The sequence below is a fragment of the Bombyx mori genome, chromosome 21 (genome assembly GCF_030269925.1).
Source record: "Bombyx mori chromosome 21, ASM3026992v2".
Classification (NCBI taxonomy): Eukaryota; Metazoa; Arthropoda; class Insecta; order Lepidoptera; family Bombycidae; genus Bombyx; species Bombyx mori.
The window spans coordinates 4,292,519-4,313,641 of record NC_085127.1 but is presented as its reverse complement, the minus strand read 5'-3'; the positions used below and the strand labels follow the sequence as shown (position 1 = coordinate 4,313,641).

At 41.5% G+C, this 21,123-nt stretch overlaps 2 protein-coding genes across 2 annotated transcripts; both read left to right on the top strand.

The window, feature by feature from the left end:
• Window positions 1–6,520: 6,520 nt before the first annotated feature.
• Window positions 6,521–7,389, top strand: CPR76 (cuticular protein RR-2 motif 76). The gene is given in 2 exon segments (NM_001173213.1): window positions 6,521–6,538; window positions 6,753–7,389. Coding segments are annotated over 2 exon segments (564 nt in total). The 5' UTR covers window positions 6,521–6,526; the 3' UTR covers window positions 7,305–7,389.
• A 6,696-nt stretch (window positions 7,390–14,085) lies between these two features.
• CPR138 (cuticular protein RR-2 motif 138) lies at window positions 14,086–14,815 on the top strand. Its single transcript, NM_001173162.1, has 2 exons — window positions 14,086–14,108; window positions 14,194–14,815. The coding sequence occupies exons 1-2, from the start codon at window positions 14,097–14,099 to the stop codon at window positions 14,728–14,730; spliced, it is 549 nt and encodes a 182-aa protein (NP_001166633.1). The 5' UTR covers window positions 14,086–14,096; the 3' UTR covers window positions 14,731–14,815.
• Window positions 14,816–21,123: the final 6,308 nt, after the last annotated feature.

Sequence of the window (21,123 nt, the reverse complement as noted above, 5' to 3'; positions counted from 1 at the left end):
TTGTCAACCAATAAAAATTGAACTTAGGTTTAGAATTAAGTCTGCCGTATTGTAAACAGCAAAAACGGCTTCACATAAACTTGCAATTACCAGTCCGCCTTCGAAAACCTATGAAGCTTAATGTAATTAATTATTAGATTGGTATTTAACCTTGTGTCACCCAAGATATGTGAATATAATTTTTATGTTTTCGGATTCGACATTTTGATTACTCATTACATAAAATAGCACATGTAGTTTAAAAACGAATGAAACACGCTAGAGTAGCACACCGAACTATTAATTAATTTCATCTTTTTTATTTAGTTGATACTGATCAAGATATTAGAACGAAGTTATAAAATTATCGTATTGTCAGCGATTTAATCAATTTAAGCAATTTAATCGGATATCTTAAGGTCGGTGAAAATTATGTTCAAACATTCCAATACATATAAATTTCAAGCTAATAAAAAAGAAGTTATAAAATAATTTATTCCATTAGTAATGAGGAACAAAAATACGATCCCGAGTCAGCATAAGGCATAGAAATTTGCAACTGGGTGAAAATTCAACATCAACATCGTTGTAATTATTTATTTTCTGTAATTATTTATTTAAACACAAAACACTTTTACAAATAATGGTTTATTTTAGAACAAATTTGGTTAGAATAAAAAACGTTATAGTGAGCCTTTAAATATAGACATATGCTGTCGCGGACTTTTTTTTAAAACTTTTAAAGGGGAACAATTTTTGTCATACATTATTTTAGCGAAACTTTAAGCGTTTCTGCAGCGCACGCAACGGATGCTTTCAAAGAAAAAAACCCCAATTTTGAAACATTCTTTATTGGTGCTCCGCTTGCATTGGTCTTAGCGTGATGCTATATAGCAGCCTTCCTCGATAAATGTGCTACCTAACACTGAAATAATTTTTCAAATCGGACCAGTAGTTCCTGAGATTTGCGCGTTCAAACAAACTCTTCAACTTTATAATATTAGTATAGATTGTCTGAGTTTTGGTTTTTTTATTAATATACCGCATAGGTGGGTGATGATGTGCATGGCATACTTGGTGATAGCATGCTACCGGAACCCATACACACCATAACGCGTCTATTGAGACAATTTCAAATGGTTTTGTGGCAGGGTCTAAGTGTTACATTAAACCATATTTAGCATATCCTCTTGTTTTATTTTTTATACATATTTCACACTTTTTGCATATATCAGTTATAATTCTAGTTAAATACCCACTTTTAGACATGTGGTCGAAGCGTCACTCGTTTGACTGCTGTCCCAGACTTCAAAACCGTAACGTGTTACTGCATTGCGGCAAGGATAAGTGGGGGGTGTTTATTACCTACCCTTACGGGCACCACCAACAAACACCAAGATAGTGGCATAAAGACAAAATGGTGCAATTTATTTAAAAAAAGTTTTTTATAGTATTTATTAATTACTTTTCAATTTTTATTTTCGATATAAATGGTTCTGTCACGATGCGATCTTACATGTGAAGACTACGGCGGAGGTATTCACGTGGTCATCATATGCATAAAAAAATTAGATGGACGCTGAGCTTTATTTTGAGCTTTATTATATTATTTACCAAGAATCAAATAAGATCTCTGTTCCATTTCAATGTTTGACAATATCCATATATTTAAAGTAAGTACAAAAAATAAAAAGCACTGGAATAAAAATTGCTGACACTTGGTTACTAACTAACATTGGTTACGGAATTTTAGCACCAATATTGGTGAAGCAATAGGAGCATTGACCGAAGCTTTCGTACTGTAGACTCAGAGCCCGAATGTTGACATGAACTAATACATTTCTAACAATTATTTTAAAAATACATTGAATTTCACACAAGGTAGTCTCTATTTATAAATTAGCGTAATTCCCGCTGTATGGCATATTTTGAGGCTCGCACCAGTAGATACGGACATACTTCTTATATATTTGCTGCGAAATAGATAAGCCTTTCGTTTCCAAGGGTGTGATCGTTCTTTATACAACAACTGAGTCATCCATCTCATTTTTATTTTTATTTAATTGCTTAAATGGGTGGACGAACTCTCGGCCTGGTGTTAAGTGGTTCCCGGAGCCCATAGACATCTACAAGCACATTACTGCTTCACGGCAGAAATAGACAGGGTAGTGGTACCGACCCGTGCGGACTCACAAGACGTCCTACCACTTAATAATTACGCAAATCATAATTTTGCGGGTTTGATTTTTATTACACGATCAGCCTTCCTTCCTTTAGCGTGGAAGTCAATCGTGAACATTTGTTAAGTACGTATTTCATTGGAAAAATTGGTACTTTCCAGCGGGATTCGAACACCGTTGCATCGCTTAATATGGATGCACCGGACGTCTTATCATTTAGGCCACAGCGACGCTCTCAAGGTTGGTTCAGAAAAACTATGAATGGTGGTATTTGAACTATGACCTCTATGAGTTCCGGTAACCATTGAACATGATGAGCTGTGAGTTTGTTCGTCTACCCATATAGAGCAATAAAAAAAATTTGAATTTCTAGTGAGGAAATTTCACTTATGTATAGGCAACACTATCGAGTTTATCCACAAAATTAGGGAGAAAACAATAACAATTCGTCAGTCGCGAACAATAATAATTCGTCAGTTGTGACTAGAGTACGTGGAACTCATAATACTATTACACACACGCGACATTCACTCGTTCATCAATCAAAAGCGCGTACACACATACCCGAACGATACCAGACCGCGCCCGAACTATGTCAAGGCCACGGCCAAAAACAACTTTTCGATTTCTTCGACCACAAGAACAAGTACAACGGAAATTGAAGCATTTCTTTTTGAATATTTTAGCCGACAGGATGCTCAAGGTGACTGGGTTTGGAGATATTTACGTGATTTAACATGAATGAGATTATGTTGTGTGATATAAAATTAAAATATTACTGGTACTTAGTACAGTTTTGAACGTTATGGAATACAACGAATATTGAAAGTTTGAACTCATGCCTCTAGGTAGATGGCTCCTATAAGCCCCAGTCACCGTTCTCGTCGAACCCGTCGCTTGCGACGAAGGGCTCGGCAAGTAACTTAACCCACAACAGACACAGAGTATCTCTCTCATCCCACTGAGTATCTCGCCAGATCTTCTCAGCGAGTCGCGTTTGCGCTCCGGTGGTAGATTCTGCGAAGCACTGTTCTTGTAAGAGTTAGTGTTAGCAACGTCGTCAGGTTTGAGCTCCATGAGCTACCTACTTGTTAGGGTTACGCTGAAATGGCCTCTCAAAGCTAGGTTTAGGTAAGAAGGTAGGCGCAAATAAGGTTTTATTAAGGTTATTATACCTTGTCATATATTATACCTAACCTTAAATAAGGCACTTAATAAACCTAAAAAATAAATCTTAGTTTAGGTTGGCACAAAAAAAATCCTATAAGCACTTAGTTGTAGGCAGTGAGCTTGCCTTTATATTACAACAGTGAGCACGCTGTAGTATTTACATAATTAATTATGTTCTGATAACAACAATATGAAAAAAAACTTGGATAAAAGCCAGTAGACGAGCCGTCTAATTGGTAGCATCCAAAGACATCGGAGACAAATAGAACATAAATATTAGGGAAAGTATCTCCCGGCCGGCAATAGTGGTAGTATCAAACAAACAACTGACTGGTGGTAGGACCTCTTGTGAGTCCGGACGGGTATTTCTGCCGTGAAGCAGTAATGCGTTTCGGTTTGAAGGGTGGGATAGCCTTTGTAACTATACTGAGCCCTTAGAACTTATATCTCAAGGTGGGTGGCACATTTACGTTGTAAATGTCTATGGGCTCCAGTGACCACTTAAGTAACACCAGATGGGCTGTGAGCTCGTCTACCCATCTAAGCCACAAAAAAATAATCTTTTTAAATACATAAATTTTCTTCACATCGCTTATATCTATCTTCCTGTCATTGAACCTTCAAATTCAACGGCTTTGATCGTATTCAAATTTCGTTTCAAGATCGCAATGCAATTGAGTTCATATCAAACCAAATTGCGTCAGTATTTATTGTACATATTTGTAAAAGAAATATTTGTAAAAGAAATTTTTGAATTTTTATCTCTTACCTGTACCGACCGCACTTATATAATGGTTTAAGAACGCAATTAATTTCAGTATTTTTAAATCAAGATACTAATTATCTAGCTATGTCAAATTATCAAAAAAACAGTACATACAATCAATTTCATACAATTAGATGACAAATTTATAACTGGTGGTAGGACCTCTTGTGAGTCCGCGCGCGTGGGTACCACCACCCTGCCTATTTCTGCCGTGAAGCAATAATGCGTTTCGGTTTGAAGGGTGGAGCAGCCGTTGTAACTATACTGAGACCTTAGAACTTATATCTCAAGGTGGGTGGCGCATTTTCGTTATGGATGTCTATGGGCTCCAGTAACCACTTAACACCAGGTGGGCTGTGAGCTCGTCCAACCATCTAAGCAATAAAAAAAAAATGCGTTCTCTTTGAAAGATTCTTACGAAACATTCTTGTTCGGGGATTTGTTCAAAATAATTTAAATTAGAATTGATTTATTGTAGATACCTGTAATTGGATTACCAAACACACTAGCCAATTAGTCTGGCTGGTGGTTATAAATGGATCTTCTAAATCGACATTTGATAACTAAGTAATTCAAATTGATTTTAGGATTTCTAAATCGTAAGTGTTTTATTAATGGGCAATTCTTTTAAAACATTCGGTTATTCTTCGTATTGGCTAGCTCATTTGAATTTAAAATAGAGCGATGAGGATTTCATATGACGAGATGAATTTGTTTTGATGATAATTTACTGGTGGTAGGACCTCTTGTGAATCCTGGGATGGGATGGGTACCACCACTCTGCCTATTTCTGCCGTGAAGCAGTTATGCGTTTCGGTTTGAAGGGTGAGGCAGCCGTTGTAACTACATATACTTGAGACCTTAGAACTTATATCTCAAGGTAGGAGGCGCATTGACGTCGTAGATGTCTATGGGCTCCAGTAAACACTTAACACTAGGTGGGCTGTGAGCTCGTCCACCCAAAAAAAAGTGGAAGTAGAACATCATATATTTCACTCTGTCGTTCAGTCGGAATGAAATTCATGATTACGATGAAGACATTCATGATCATGATGATGAAACACAAGCTTCTGATCACCGATACAGCCCATAAGGAGAAAAAGGTATTGGTTTCTTGGTGCAATTTCTTTTTAGGCATTCGAAATTTCGATAAGTCGTACCATGCATTAATTGTCACCGCCAAGACCTGTCTTTTTATTTGCAACCTGCCTGCATGTCACAAGCCTCTTAAGAGCGTGATAAATTGCGTAATAACCATCGTACGTACATAATAGATTATTAATCTCGTCCACCAAGGTTATTAACATCAGAGCTCATTAAAAGGACCCTCGGCTGCTCTTGATGTAGTCTTTCTAATTAATTGTTTACTTGTTGAGTAGATACGTTAAAAAACTTACACCCCATCTCCAAGAGCACATAGATATCTCAACGTGATTACTGTCACCCACCTCGTGACATGAAGTTGAAGACTGAATTGAATTGCATATAAGTTTTAACACGTTTCAAACTGGTCGGTAAACACGAAGCATTTTTACTTCGCAGCAGAAATAGGCAGGATTGTAGTAGAGTATCCGCCATTATTTTGCGGTCGCAATACGCCAATACAATGCTCAGAGAATGCTGCTGCCCACGCCGGTCATCGTTATTAACCCACAGACACAGCCCACTGAGTTTCTCGCCGGATCTTCTCAGTGGGACGCATTTCCGATCCGGTGGTAGATTCTGTGAAGCACGGCTCTTGCCAGGGTTCGTGTTAGCAACGTCGTCAGGTTTGAGCCCCGTAAGCTCACCTACTAGTTAGGGTTACGCTGAAATAGGCTCTCAAGGCTATCAGCTTACGTAGGAAAAAAAAAAGAAAGAAAAAATGCTGCCCACGCTCCAGAGAATCCTTAACTCGCCTTTTACGACACCCACGGCTGGAGACGGAGGCGGCGCTATGCTAGTCCCCAGCGTTTTCTCAGCGTTGCTAAGTTTCATCGACTAGACAAATATTTTCAAAGCGAGAACAACAGTGCTTAATTAACGAATTTAAAAAAAAATAAGCGGATAAACAATTAATTCATTAAGTCGCACAGTAACATAACAACAAACAGGTTTCCGAAATTATAGTTACGACGCGACGTACTGAGGTCGAATCACGTCTGCGATTCAGGTGCAATATTCACGAGCCTTCCATTGCACGGTCTCGTTCGCACTCGGCAGATCTTATCTGTTTCATGACACCGTTACAAACGTTGTCGCATACTTAAGCGGATTGACACGCGATCTGTATACAGCGTGACCTTTACCTTTCAATCATTGTGGAGCTTATTAATTAAAACGCCCCGGGCATGCGTGTCACCGCGCCGACCTGCATGCGACACATTCATATAAAAACTGGTGCAGCTCATACGAATGGCACAGTCAAGCACTTACATCACAAAATATCACAATGGCCGCTAAGGTAAATAGTATTTTGCTCTAGATGGAAATAGGAGCCGTTGGACTGTAGGGTTAAGGGTACAATTTAAATATCACTTTACAAGAGATACGAAGTCTCGTATTATTTAACGTCTGTCCCAGCCTTTAGACTGGAATGCATTAGTGTTTCCCTGTAGAAATAGCTTACATACTGACATTAATAAATTAAAAAATAATAATAACAATACATTCAACAGTTCTTCGCCGCTCTCTGCCTGGCGGTTGCCGCCTCGGCTCTCCCAGTGGTCCCGATAGCCAAAATCGCATATGCCGAGCACGAAGCCCCCGCACACTACGACTTCGAGTACTCCGTTCACGACGAGCAAAGCGGAGACATCAAGCAACAGAAGGAGTCCCGCGCCGGAGACGCCGTCCAGGGCTTCTACTCGCTGGTGCAACCCGACGGTGTCCACCGCATCGTCGAGTACACCTCCGACAAAGTAAACGGATTTAACGCTAACGTCCGCTACGAGGGACACCCCGTCGCTCAGCCCGCCAAGATCGCGTACGCCGCTCCCGTCGCCAAGCTCGCCTACTCCGCCCCCGTGGCCTACGCCGCACCCGTAGCCAAGATCGCCTACAGCGCTCCTGTTGCCAAGATCGCCTACAGTGCTCCTGTTGCCAAGATCGCCTACAGCGCACCCATCGCTAAGGTCGCATACGCCGCCCCAGTTGCCAAGATCGCCTACAACAGTGCTCCCTTAACCCAAGTAACCTTCTCTTCCCCTGCCATTTCCTACCACCACTAGACTGATCTGAGAAACCTGTTATTACTGAAGCCCTAATTTATTGATTATGAATAGTTGTAAATAAAGTGTTCTAATTTATCATAAATCTGTTTTTTTTCTTAAAGATCTTAATTACTCAAAATTAGAGTTAAAATTGCAACATAGTTGATTATTTTCCTATTCCGCCTGTGTCATTAACAATGTTAATACGTTTCCACGAAACTTCTAACTGTAAGCACTCATGAATACACCTTACACCACATATTAATACTATTGCATAATTTAGAAATATATTACTGTATTTTTATTTAAAAAAAAACGGGCACAGGACATACATATTAAACGAAATAGATATTTGTTGCTAGATACACTACCAATAATCTATTATTATGTACGGATTTTATCGTAGTTATTTAGTTTCTATTAGACATGCCTTGTTATTTCATTTGCGTTAAATTTACAATTAAAAAAGAACGAACCACGTTACATTTTCCCGGGATAAAGAGTAGCCCGTGCCGCTCTGGTCCATAAACTACATTTGTAGATCCGTTAGCATGTAAAGTTACGGGCCAGCAAACATAATGTGGTATTTGTTATATCAGATTTGCCGAATATTGCTTGGTCATGCCATGTAGATACCATACAAAAAACGACTATAAGTTTATGAACTAGTTTACAAACTAACTTTGTGAAAAATTTCATGCAAATCGGTTTAGTTATATTTTCCTTGATTAACCTGTTAACATCGAAACTTTCAGATTTATAAATCAGGATATCAGTACATACATCAGTATAGATGCACTGTTTTCGGAGTTGTTTTTTACAAAGTGTTTACAGCTTGACATCAACGTGAATACCACCACACATCTAGAGAAATAAGGTGGAAGTTTAAGCAGTAGGTACTGTACAGCTTCTGTCTTATACTTCAAACTGGAACGTACAACTACTTCACGGTAGAAATACGTAGTAGGCTGGTACTTATGATACGCCCAGTCAATAGAATACAGCTAGATTTAACATCATCAGGTAAAATTGTTGAATAAAGGTCTTTGAACATGTTCAAAGCTCAGGTGATAAACAGCTGTATTGTTATTCGACTTTATCAATTAATTAATCGCTAATCTTAATCGAGGAGTTATCAATTCCATTGTTTTTTTTTATGTGTCACCTCTTAACTTATTACTATGATTATACATTTTTTCACACCTCTATGCTGGTGGCCTAAGGAGCTGTTACGACTATGCCGGGATGGGTAGGGGAGCTCACGGGCTCAACCTGGGAGAATTTGCCAACAATAGCCCTAGCAAGAGCAGTGCTTCGCAGAGTCTACCACCGGATCGGAATCGCGACCCACTGAGTAGATCCGGCGAGAAACTCAGTGGGCTGTGGATTAGTTCGCTCGCCGAAGTCTTAATAGTAATCGACGGGTTCGACGAGGACGGTGACCGGTGTTTGACGGGCCTAAAATCACCGAGAGTGGATCCGGGGGATACGACAAGACATCTTTCGGGCGACGGCGACTTTGCGTTGCCCCATTGCCTGGGTGGGACAAGTAATTAACTGCGGCCACGACAGGAGTGCTTAACAATGCATAGTTAATCGACTTCGACTACCTTGACGATGTTCTTGCTTTATTTTATTGAAGCCGGATTTTTTTTGTTAAAATTTTAGGTAATTATAGAATCTTCTTGAAGAGGAAAGCTCTACTTATTTTACGAAATTCCTAAATTAAAAGATATCTATTAATGCATCATCAGGTCACCATTTTTGGCAGCAATCACGGTTTTTTTTTGTATGAAAAAATTTATTCAAAGATGGGTAACAGCCACCTTGTGAAGAGTGGCTACCTGTGCGCAAATATATCATCAACGGAACAACGCCACGCACCTTGTGGAACCGAATCAGAATCGCGACCCGCTGAGATGATCCGCCGAGAAACTCAGCGGGCTGATGTATGAGTTTAGGTTACACGTCAAAAGCTTTAGCTAGTTCGACGAGTACGATAACCAGGGTCTCTAAGTCTGTTCTTAGTGCTAGAGCTGCAGGTGTCTAATAATAGTCATAGTGGTTCCGATGGATCCATAAGGACGTATCCAGGAGGGTCGACGGTGATTGGCTCCTGTTTGAGCCGGAGTTGAGAAGTCTGCGGCGGCCACGATGAGGTGATTATCATGACGCATGGCCTTATCGGTGTACCATTTCGACGCTGATTCCACGTGTTTCCTGATGGATTTAAGGCTCAGATCGTCGTGTAGGTCAACGTTTCTTACAAGTCAGATCCAAATTTACTTGTTCGGAACTTGTATATATACAAGCTTATCTTGAAAATGTCGTTAGCGAGTGTTTTTTTTTTTTTAATGCATTGATGCGTGGACAAGCTCACAGCTCACCTAGTGTTTATTTATTTATTTGGGAAACCAACAGTATAAAATTAACATATAATATTTAAAATAATAGATAAAACAATAACCAAACATGTTTCCACCATCAAAATCACATATAAGTAGAAAGGGACCTAGAAAAAAAAGCAACACAATACGCATATATTATTATGTACATCAACTTACACTATAAAACTTACTAATACTCATCGTTAAGTGGTTACCGGAGCTCACATACATCTACAACGTAAATGCCGTCATCCATCTGCCGTAAGTGCCTGATACAGGCATCCGTCAAATATCTTGTGTTCTATGATAGCTACCCGATATATACCGCCAGTAAATGCGCCTTCGTAAGAGTTAGCTAACACTCCGAGAACTGTGCTGCCTTTTCTTCAATGAATCTCTTAGTCATTTCTGAGAAGCCTACTTGAAGAATGGGGCTGAGCTTCACCGCTAGACCGGCCTAGAACGACCAAAGCTATTTCTGAAATTTAAAGTTTTGCATGAATTACATCATCAGTTCGCATGTTATGAGTAGGTTGACATAAGAAATGTGTAGCGCGGCCTTCACCCTTCCGTTGCAATTAACATGCCGCGGGCGGGTCGAGTGACACAGACCTCGAGAACAAACCGAAATCAGAGTATAAAACTGAAATCAGACACAGAATCGTCACAGTCTAGTATCTACATTCGGACAATAAAATGGCAGCCAAGGTATTTATTGGAAATAATAATCAAATAAGCAAAGTATTTCATATTTTTTCAATTGACCCTAACAAATATTATTAATTTATTACAGTTCTTCGTCGTCCTCTCCCTGGCGGTCGCCGCTTCAGCTCTTCCAGTTCTGGAATATGCCGAGCATGAAGCCCCCGCACACTACGACTTCGAGTACTCCGTTCACGACCAGCAAAGCGGAGACATCAAGCAACAGAAGGAGTCCCGCGCCGGAGACGCCGTCCAGGGCTTCTACTCGCTGGTGCAGCCCGACGGTGTCCACCGCATCGTCGAGTACACCTCCGACAAAGTAAACGGATTTAACGCTAACGTCCGGTACGAGGGACACCCCGTCGCTCAGCCCGCCAAGATCGCGTACGCCGCTCCCGTCGCCAAGCTCGCCTACTCCGCCCCCGTGGCCTACGCCGCACCCGTAGCCAAGATCGCCTACAGCGCTCCTGTTGCCAAGATCGCCTACAGTGCTCCTGTTGCCAAGATCGCCTACAGCGCACCCATCGCTAAGGTCGCATACGCCGCCCCAGTTGCCAAGATCGCCTACAACAGTGCTCCCTTAACCCAAGTGACCTTCTCTTCCCCTGCGATTTCCTACCACCACTAGATTGATCTGAGAAACCTATTATTACAGAAGCCCAATTTATTGATTATGAATAGTTGTAAATAAAGTGTTCTAATTTATCATAAATCTGTTTTTTTTCTTAAAGTGCATAATTACTCAAAATTAGAGTTAAAATTGCAGCATAGTTGATTATTTGCCTATTCCGCCTCTGTCATTAACAATGTTAATACGTTTCTACAAAACTTCTAACTGTAAGCACTCATGAATACACCTTACACCACATATTAATACTATTGGATAATTTAGAAATACATTACTTTATTTTTATTTTAAAAAAAAAAGACACAAGACATACATATTAAACGAAATAGATATTTGTTGATACTAGATACACTACCAATAATGTAGTATTATTATGTACGAATTTTATCGTAGTTATTTAGTTTCTATTAGACATGCCTTGTTATTTCATTTGCGTTAAATTTACAATTAAAAAAGAACGAACCACGTTACATTTTCCCGGGATAAAGAGTCGCCCGTGTCGCTCTGGTCCATAAACTACATTTGCAGATCCGTTAGCATGTAAAATTACGGGTCAGCAAACATAATGTGGTATTTGCTATATCAGATTTGCCGAATATTGCTTGGTCATGCCATGTAGATACCATATAAAAAACGACTATAAGTTTATGAACTAGTCTACAAACTAACTTTGTGAAAAATTTCATTCAAATCGGTTTAGTTATATTTTGCTTGATTATCCTGTTAACGTCGAAACTTTCAGATTTACAAATCAGGATATGAGTATATATACATCAGTATAGATGTACTGTTTTCGGAGTTATTTTTTACAAAGTGTTTACAGCTTGACATCAACGTGAATACCACCACACATCTAGAGAAATAAGGTGGAAGTTTAAACAGTAGGTACTGTACAGCTTCTGTCTTATACTTCAAACTGGAACGTACAACTAGGTATTTCACGGTAGAAATACGTAGTAGGCTGGTACCTAACTTATAATACGCCCAGTCAATAGAATACAGCTAGATTTATCATCATCAAGTAATATTATTGAATAAAGGTCTTTGAACATGTTCAAAGCTCAGGTGATAAACAGCTGTATTGTTATTCGACTTTATCGATTAATTAATCGATAATCTTAATCGAGGAGTTATCAATTCCATTGTTTTTTTTGTGTGTCACCTCTTAACTTATTACTATGATTATACATTTTTTTCAAACTTCTATGCTAGTAGCCTAAGGGGCTGTTACGGCTATGCCCGGACGGGTAGGGCTCAGGGCTCAACCTGGGAGAATTTGCCAACAATAGCCCTAGCAAGAGCAGTACTTCGCAGAGTCTACCACCGGATCGGAATCGCGACCCACTGAGTAGATCCGACGAGAAACTCAGCGGGCTGTGCCTATGGATTAGTTCACTCGCCGAGCTCTTAGTTGTAATCGACGGGTTCGACGCGGACAGTGACCGTTGTTTGACGGGCCTAAAATCACCGAGAGTGGATCCGGGGGATACGACAAAACATCTTTCGGGCGACGGCGACTTTGAGTTGCCCCATTGCCTGGGTGAGACAAGTAATTAGCTGCGGCCACGACAGGAGTGCTTAACAATGCATAGTTAATCGACTTCGACTTCTTGTTTTATTTTATTGAAGCCGGGTTTTTTTTGTTAAAATTTTAGGTAATTATAGGATCTTCTTGAAGAGGAAAGCTCTACTTATTTTACGAAATCCCTAAATTAAAAGATATCTATTAATGCATCATCAGGTCACCATTTTTGGCAGCAATCACGGTTTTTTTTGTATGAAAAAATATATTCATAAATGGAGAACAGCCACCTTGTGAAGAGTGGGTACCTGTGCGCAAATATATCAGCAACGGAACAACGCCACGCACCTTGTGGAACCGAATCAGAATCGCGACCCGCTGAGACGATCCGCCGAGAAACTCAGCGGGCTGATGTATGAGTTTAGGTTGCACGTCAAAATCTTTAGCTAGTTCGACGAGTACGATAAAAAGGGTTCCTAAGTCTGCTCTTAGTGCTAGAGCTGCAGGTGTCTAATAATAGCCATAGTGGTTCCGATGGATCCATAAGGACGTATCCAGGAGGGTCGACGGTGATTGGCTCCTGTTTGAGCCGGAGTTGAGAAGTCTGCGGCGGCCACGATGAGGTGATTATCATGACGCATGGCCTTATCGGTGTACCATTTCGACGCTGATTCCACGTGTTTCCTGATGGATTCAAGGCTCAGATCGTTCTGTAGGTCAACGTTTCTTACAAATCAGACCCAAATTTTCTTGTTCGGAACTTATATATACAAGCTTATCTTGAAAATGTCGTTAGCGAGTGTTTATATATTATTTTTTTAATGCATAGATGTGTGGACAAGCTCACAGCTCACCTAGTGTTTATTTATTTATTTGGGAAACCAACAGTACAAAATTAACATATAATATTTTAAATAATAGATAAGACAATAACCAAACATGTTTCCACCATCAAAATCACATATAAGTAGAAAGGGACCTAGAAAAAAAAAGAAAAATTTAGAAAAAAAAAGCAACACAATACGCATATATTATTATGTACATCAACTTACACTATAAAACTTACTAATACTCATCGTTAAGTGGTTACCGGAGCTCATAGACATCTACAACGTAAATGCCGTCATCCATCTGCCGTAAATGCCTGATACAGACATCCGTCAAATATCTTGTGTTCTATGATAGCTACCCGATATATGCCGCCAGTAAATGCGCCTTCGTAAGAGTTAGCTAACACTCCGAGAACCGTGCTGCCTTTTCTTCCATGAATCTCTTAGTCATTTCTGAGAAGCCTACTTGAAGAACTGGGCTGAGCTTCACCGCTAGACCGGCCTAGAAAGACCAAAGCTATTTCTCAAATTTAAAGTTTTGCATGAATTACATTAGCAGTTCGCGTGTAATGAGTAGGTTGACATAAGAAATGTGTAGCGCGGCCTTCACCCTTCCATTGCAATTAACATGCCGCGGGCGGGTCGAGTGACACAGACCTCAAGAACAAACCGAAATCAGAGTATAAAACTGAAATCAGACACAGAATCGACACAGTCTAGTATCTACATTCGGACAATAAAATGGCAGCCAAGGTATTTATTGGAAATAATAATCAAATAAGCATTGTGTTTCATATTTTTTCAATTGACCCTAACAAATATTATTCATTTATTACAGTTCTTCGTCGTCCTCTCCCTGGCGGTCGCCGCTTCAGCTCTTCCAGTTCTGGAATATGCCGAGCACGAAGCCCCCGCACACTACGACTTCGAGTACTCCGTTCACGACCAGCAAAGCGGAGACATCAAGCAACAGAAGGAGTCCCGCGCCGGAGACGCCGTCCAGGGCTTCTACTCGTTGGTGCAACCCGACGGTGTCCACCGCGTCGTCGAGTACACCTCCGACAAAGTAAACGGATTTAACGCTAACGTCCGCTACGAGGGACACCCCGTCGCTCAGCCCGCCAAGATCGCGTACGCCGCTCCCGTCGCCAAGCTCGCCTACTCCGCCCCCGTGGCCTACGCCGCACCCGTAGCCAAGATCGCCTACAGCGCTCCTATTGCCAAGATCGCCTACAGTGCTCCTGTTGCCAAGATCGCCTACAGCGCACCCATCGCTAAGGTCTCATACGCCGCCCCAGTTGCCAAGATCGCCTACAACAGTGCTCCCTTAACCCAAGTAACCTTCTCTTCCCCTGCCATTTCCTACCACCACTAGGCTGAACTCAGAAACCTGTTGTTACTGAAGCTCTAATTTATTGATTATGAATAGTTGTAAATAAAGTGTTCTAATTTATCATAAATCTGTTTTTTTTTCTTAAAGTTCACTACTTTTAAAAATCAGAGTTGGAATTAGAGTAGAAAATAGAGTTGATTACTCTCCTATTTTAATTCAGCTGAATTTCTTTAGTGACACAATGGTTACTCCTTTGTTTTGTATCAAAACGGCAGAATTTATTTAAAACAATATTTGCACATGTTGTTGTTGTTGTTATTTTTTTTATTGCCTTGATGTGTGGACGATCTCTCAGCCCACCTGGTGTTAAGTGGTTACTGGAACCCATAGACATCTACAACGTAAATGCGCCACACACCTTGAGATATAAGTTCTAAGGTCTCAAGTATAGTTACAACGGCTGCCCCACCCTTCAAGCCGAAACACATTACTGCTTCCCGGCAGAAATAGGCGGGGCGGTGGTACCTACCCGTATGGACTCACAAGAGGTCCTACCACCAGTAATTACGCAAATTATAATATTGCGGGTTTCATTTTTATTACACGTTGTTATTCCTTCAATCAAATCACGATGTTATTCCTTCGGTGGAAGTCAATCGTGAACAATTGATAAGTACGTATTTCGTTACAAAAATTGGTACCCGCCTGCGGGATTCGAACACCGTTGCATCGCTATATACGAATGCACCGGACGTCTTATCCTTTAGGCCACGACGACTTGTTATCAACAATGTGTTAAAATTTTTCACTGAAATAAGAATAAAACCCGAAAAGTTACAAAGTGTTAATTTCTGCCGTTCTTGTTAACTTGCTGCGGCGATATGGGGCGTAAGTGTTCGATTAGTGATTATTTCTTTCATTTTTATCACTAACCCACAAAATGACAAAACTAAATACACTATCGATAACGCTTATCGACAACAATAATGCGCATCACTATGCCCGTCCATAAGGCTCGTGAGTGGAAGAGAGAGCGAAATACTCGCTTCACCGCTCCGACTTTTTATGACCCAAACTGCACGGACAAAATAATTCTACTATAGGTCGTAAACTATATCCTTTTATGCATCTACACCTGTACAAAATAATGTCTCTAGGCAAACTGAATGAGCGTCTGCTCTATAAACGTCTCAGAGACTTCATCTCATCCAGGGGCATTATCATCGATGAATAATTCGGATTCCGTGCAAATCACTCATGCGTACAACAGGTGCACTGCCTCACGGAGCATAATCTCGTAGGGCTTAACCGACCAAAACCGTTATACCTACACGGGAGCTCTCTTCTTCGACGTCGCAAAAGCGTTCGACAAAGTCTGGCACAACGGTATAATTTCCAACCAATCAGCATAGGCGTGCCGGACAGTCTCGTGCTCATCATACGGGACTTCTTGTCGAACCGCTCTTTTCGATATCGAGTCGAGGGGACCCGCTCCTCCCCGCGACCGCTCACGGCTGGAGTTCCGCAAGGCTTCGTCCTTTCGCCGCTTCTATTTAGTTTATTTATTAACAACAATCCCCGGTCGCCGCCGACTCAGTTAGCCTTATTCGCTGACGACACAGCCGTTTACAACTCGAGTACGAACAAGTCCCTTATAGCGAATAAGCTCAAGAGCGCAGCCGTGGCTCTCGGACAGTGGTTACGAAAATGGCGCATAGATATCAACCCAGTGAAAAGCACAGTGGTGCTATTTCAAAGGGGAAACTCTACACGAATTTCCTCCCGTATTAAGAGGAGAAATCTCACATCTCCGATCACCCTCTTAGGCCAACCTATTCCCTGGGTTAGGAAGGTCAAGTACCTGGGAGTCACCCAGGACGCATCCATGACATTCTGCCCGTATATTAAAACAGTCCGCGACCGTGCCGTGTTTATTCTTGGCAGACTTATACCCCATGATTACTAAGCGGAGTAAAATGTCCCTTCGGAACAAGGTGACTTTTTACAAAACTTACATAAGGGCGGTCATGACTTACGCGAGTGTGGTGTTCGCTCACGCGGCCCGCACGCATATAGATACCCTCCAGTCAATACAATCCCGCTTTCGCAAGTTAGCCGTCGGAGCTCCGTGGTTCGTGAGGAACGTTGACTTACACGACGAGCTGGGCCTTGAATCCATCCGGAAATACATGAGGTCAGCGTCCGACCCGTACTTCGATAAGACTATGCGTCATGATAATCGCCTTATCGTTGACGCTGCTGGCTACTCCCCGAATCCTGGAGCCAGTCACCGTCGACGCCCTAGAAACGTCCTTACGGATCCATTAGATCCAATAACCTTTGCATTAGACGCCTTCTGCTTTAACACTAGGAGCAGGCTTGGGGACCCCGGTAACCGTACTCGTTGAACTCGACCAAGAATTCGACGTGCAATTTAACCCATGCATCAGCTCGCTGAGTTTCTCGCCGCATGTTCTCAGCGGGTCGCGATTCCGATCCGGTAGTAGATTCATTCGCGAAGCAGCTGCTCTTGAGTTGGTAGGTTTCCTTCAGAGGCGCTCGGGTAACTGTTAGCAAATCCCACCTCTCTTGGCCTTTGATCACCCACCAGTCCAGGTGAAACTGGAAAGGCCTACGGTCTTTCAACAATCCTTCGATTCTAAAAAAAATATAAAAAAAGAATCTTCTCATCCAAAATACCACAGTATCTCAAGACGAAAGTTTATAACCAGTGTGTGCTCCCAGTCGTAACTCACGATAGTGAGTCGTGGTCGCTGTCAACGGCTCTTATTAGAAGAATCAAAGTCACTAAAAGAGCAATAGAGAGAGCTTTGCTCTTTGAGTTTCCCTGCGAAATCTAATCACAAAAGAGGAGATTCGCAGAAGAACCTAGATGACCAGGTGGACAGTGGTTACCTGAGCGCAGAGACATAATGTCGGGAATAACGCCACGCACCTTGTGAAATGGCTCAATTGTCTTACTGCTGTCCCACTCTTCAAAGTGGAAAGCTTGACTGCTTCACAGCAGAAATACCATACAAGAGCTGCCATAAGCAGGTTATGATGCCTTTGACCTCATAATGCGCCCTGCCACCACAATACCATCCCGTAGAATACACTGACTGGCACAATATAAATAAACGTATGAATAGTCAAGCTTATAGGAAAGCAATTAATGAAAATGTTCCTACCCATGTAGAGTATCAATGTTCCTAACTACTACTTACACTTTGGAAGGTAACGAGGGGAAGATCTTCCACCGAGCGGATGAAATTGCTCGGTAAACTAAGAGTACAAATGCAAATTGTCCAATATTTTTTCCCTACCTAGCTGAGAGCCTTGAGAGGCTATTTCAGCGTAACCTTAACTAGTAGTTAACTCACGGGGCTCAAACCTGACGACGATGCTAACACGAACCCTAGCAAGAGCCGTGCTTCGCAGAATCTACCACCGGATCGGGAACGCGACCCACTGAGAAGATCCGGCGAGAAACTCAGTGGGCTGTGTCTGAGGGTTATTGTCCAAATGTTCAAAGCTTGTATATATACAAACTAATATTGAAAATGGCGTTAGCGAGATTCAGGTATCTATTACATATCTTAATTTCTATTACGGCTACCTGCTACACTGCCCCCAGCAAATACGTCTTCGTAACAGTAAGCTAACAGTCAGCGAACGCTGCTGCTCTTTTTACAATAAATCTCCTAGTAGTTTCTGATTAAACCCACTTGAAAATGTGGGTGGAGTTATTCTAGGCTAAAGCTATTTCTCAAATTTAAAGTTTTGCATGAATTACATCAGCAGTTCGCGTGTAATGAGTAGGTTGACATAAGAAATGTGTAGCGCGGCCTTCACCCTTCCATTGCAATTAACATGCCGCGGGCGGGTCGAGTGACACAGACCTCGAGAACAAACCGAAATCAGAGTATAAAACTGAAATCAGACACAGAATCGACACAGTCTAGTATCTACATTCGGACAACAAAATGGCAGCCAAGGTATTTAATGAAAATAGTAATCGATTTATTTATATTTCATATTATTTTAACCGAATCTAACAAATATTATTAATTTATTACAGTTCTTCGTCGTCCTCTCCCTAGCGGTGGCCGCTTCAGCTCTTCCAGTTCTGGAATATGCTGAGCACGAAGCCCCCGCACACTACGACTTCGAGTACTCCGTTCACGACCAGCAAAGCGGAGACATCAAGCAGCAGAAGGAGTCCCGCGCCGGAGACGCCGTCCAGGGCTTCTACTCACTGGTGCAACCCGACGGTGTCCACCGCATCGTCGAATACACCTCCGACAAAGTAAACGGATTTAACGCTAACGTCCGCTACGAGGGACACCCCGTCGCTCAGCCCGCCAAGATCGCGTACGCCGCTCCCGTCGCCAAGCTCGCCTACTCCGCCCCCGTGGCCTACGCCGCACCCGTAGCCAAGATCGCCTACAGCGCTCCTGTTGCCAAGATCGCCTACAGCGCTCCTGTTGCCAAGATCGCCTACAGCACACCCATCGCTAAGGTCGCATACGCCGCACCAGTTGCCAAGATCGCCTACAACAGTGCTCCCTTAACCCAAGTGACCTTCTCTTCCCCTGCCATTTCCTACCACCACTAGACTACAAATTACAATCACTGTTATTGTTGATCGTTGTATTTATTGAGTATGAATCGTTGCTAAATAAATCATTTGAACCATTTTTTTGTTTTCATATCAGTTTATTGACAGAACACTGTTTTACACAACATGTATTTTTTTTATAATCCTTGACAAAACATATGATTACTGTAGATCTCATAGCATTCTTACCGACTTGTATAACTACTGAAGACTGTTGGTATAGGTTGATGTTAAGCCGCTGTAACTTTAATACAATTTTCACTATCGTTTTTGGTACAATTCATAACATTTTTGTATAGTTACCATTAAATTTTATTATCAGCAGGCCGTATTACAATTGCCAATTTCGTACGCGAAGCCATCACTCGTTCTGGTTTGAAGAATGGATCAGCCAATACAATATCTACAATTGAGACTTAGATATCGAGATTGGTGACGGAATTCACATTTTGATGTCCATAGGCTCCGGTATCTTAAAACTGGTTTGCGAAAACAAACGCGATAAGAGAATTCTTTAAAAAACGCGTATCGGGCTTTATTTCATTATAGAAGGAAAGTAAGTATATGTTTGTCATATTGAACGGTTGATTCAGACGTTTGTCGTCGATTAGGGTATAAAAGTTGTAATACTTCTTTGTAACAAATACTATACTAATCAATAACTTTCCCTTTTTCCTGTCGCCTTGTTAAGTATGAAAAGTCACAGTGTCAAGTCTCCATCTTAGTCTATGTCTTCTTGTCATTGTAGATCATTAGTCGTTTCAAAAAGGTTGCACGCCACAACAGATATAACCGTTTAAGTACATAGTTTTAGTCAGACCAAATGTCTTGGTGCTTTCAGCACAATATCCTGATCCTCTCGTGTGACGCTGGGACGCTTTTTTATACGTGTATTGCCAACATTGTACTAACATTTAAGCAATTCATGTGTGGTGACATGTATTTGAATTATGTTTTAACTAGCTCTTACCACACGTCATTAAGAATATTTTCAACATTTGAAAGTCGCCAGCTGTCAGATCTTTCTGACGTAAGTATGTATACTGGTAACCCTTTTATAACACGGTATTTTACAACGCAGTTCCACTCTAACACCAAAAAAAAATTCCTCAAAAATGGTTTTGTGGGGTACATGGTACATAAGGGTACATGGTACTTATACAATACGCTAACGAGATTTTTGTTTGAAATTATTAAGAAAATTACATTATGCAGTATGAACACACAATTTAAGGGAATAACCGAAATTTTACTGCTTATTTTTTATGTAACAATACAAACAGGCATAGCGCATTCTAACTCTCCTTCTTGTACTGGCTTCTAGAGTCATATTATTTTTGCTAACTAGCTGGTAGCCTTGAGAGGCTATGCCAGAGTAAACTAACAAGTAGGTGAGCTCACAGAGCTCAAACCTGACGATATTGCTAACACTACACTAGCAGTGCTTCACAAAATCTACCGACGGATCGGAAACGCGACCCACTGAGAAGAGTTCATTGTTCATCATTCATCTCGCTCTGGCGAGAAACTCAATGGGCTGTGTCTGTGGGTTAATTTGCTCGCCGAGCCCTTGGTCGCAAGCGAGGGGTCGACGAGAGCGATGACCGGTGTTTGAAGCACCTAAAAGCACCGTTAGTGGATCGGGCGGATCCGAAATGACATGTTTAGGGCGACGTGGACTGTTTACCATTCGGTCCGCAGGATCGGGAATGTAGTTACCGGCGGCCACGATGAAAAGATTCTCGTGCCGTGCTGCTTTTTCGAAATGGCGCACTAATGCCGATACATTACTGATGGACTCCAGGTCCAGGTCG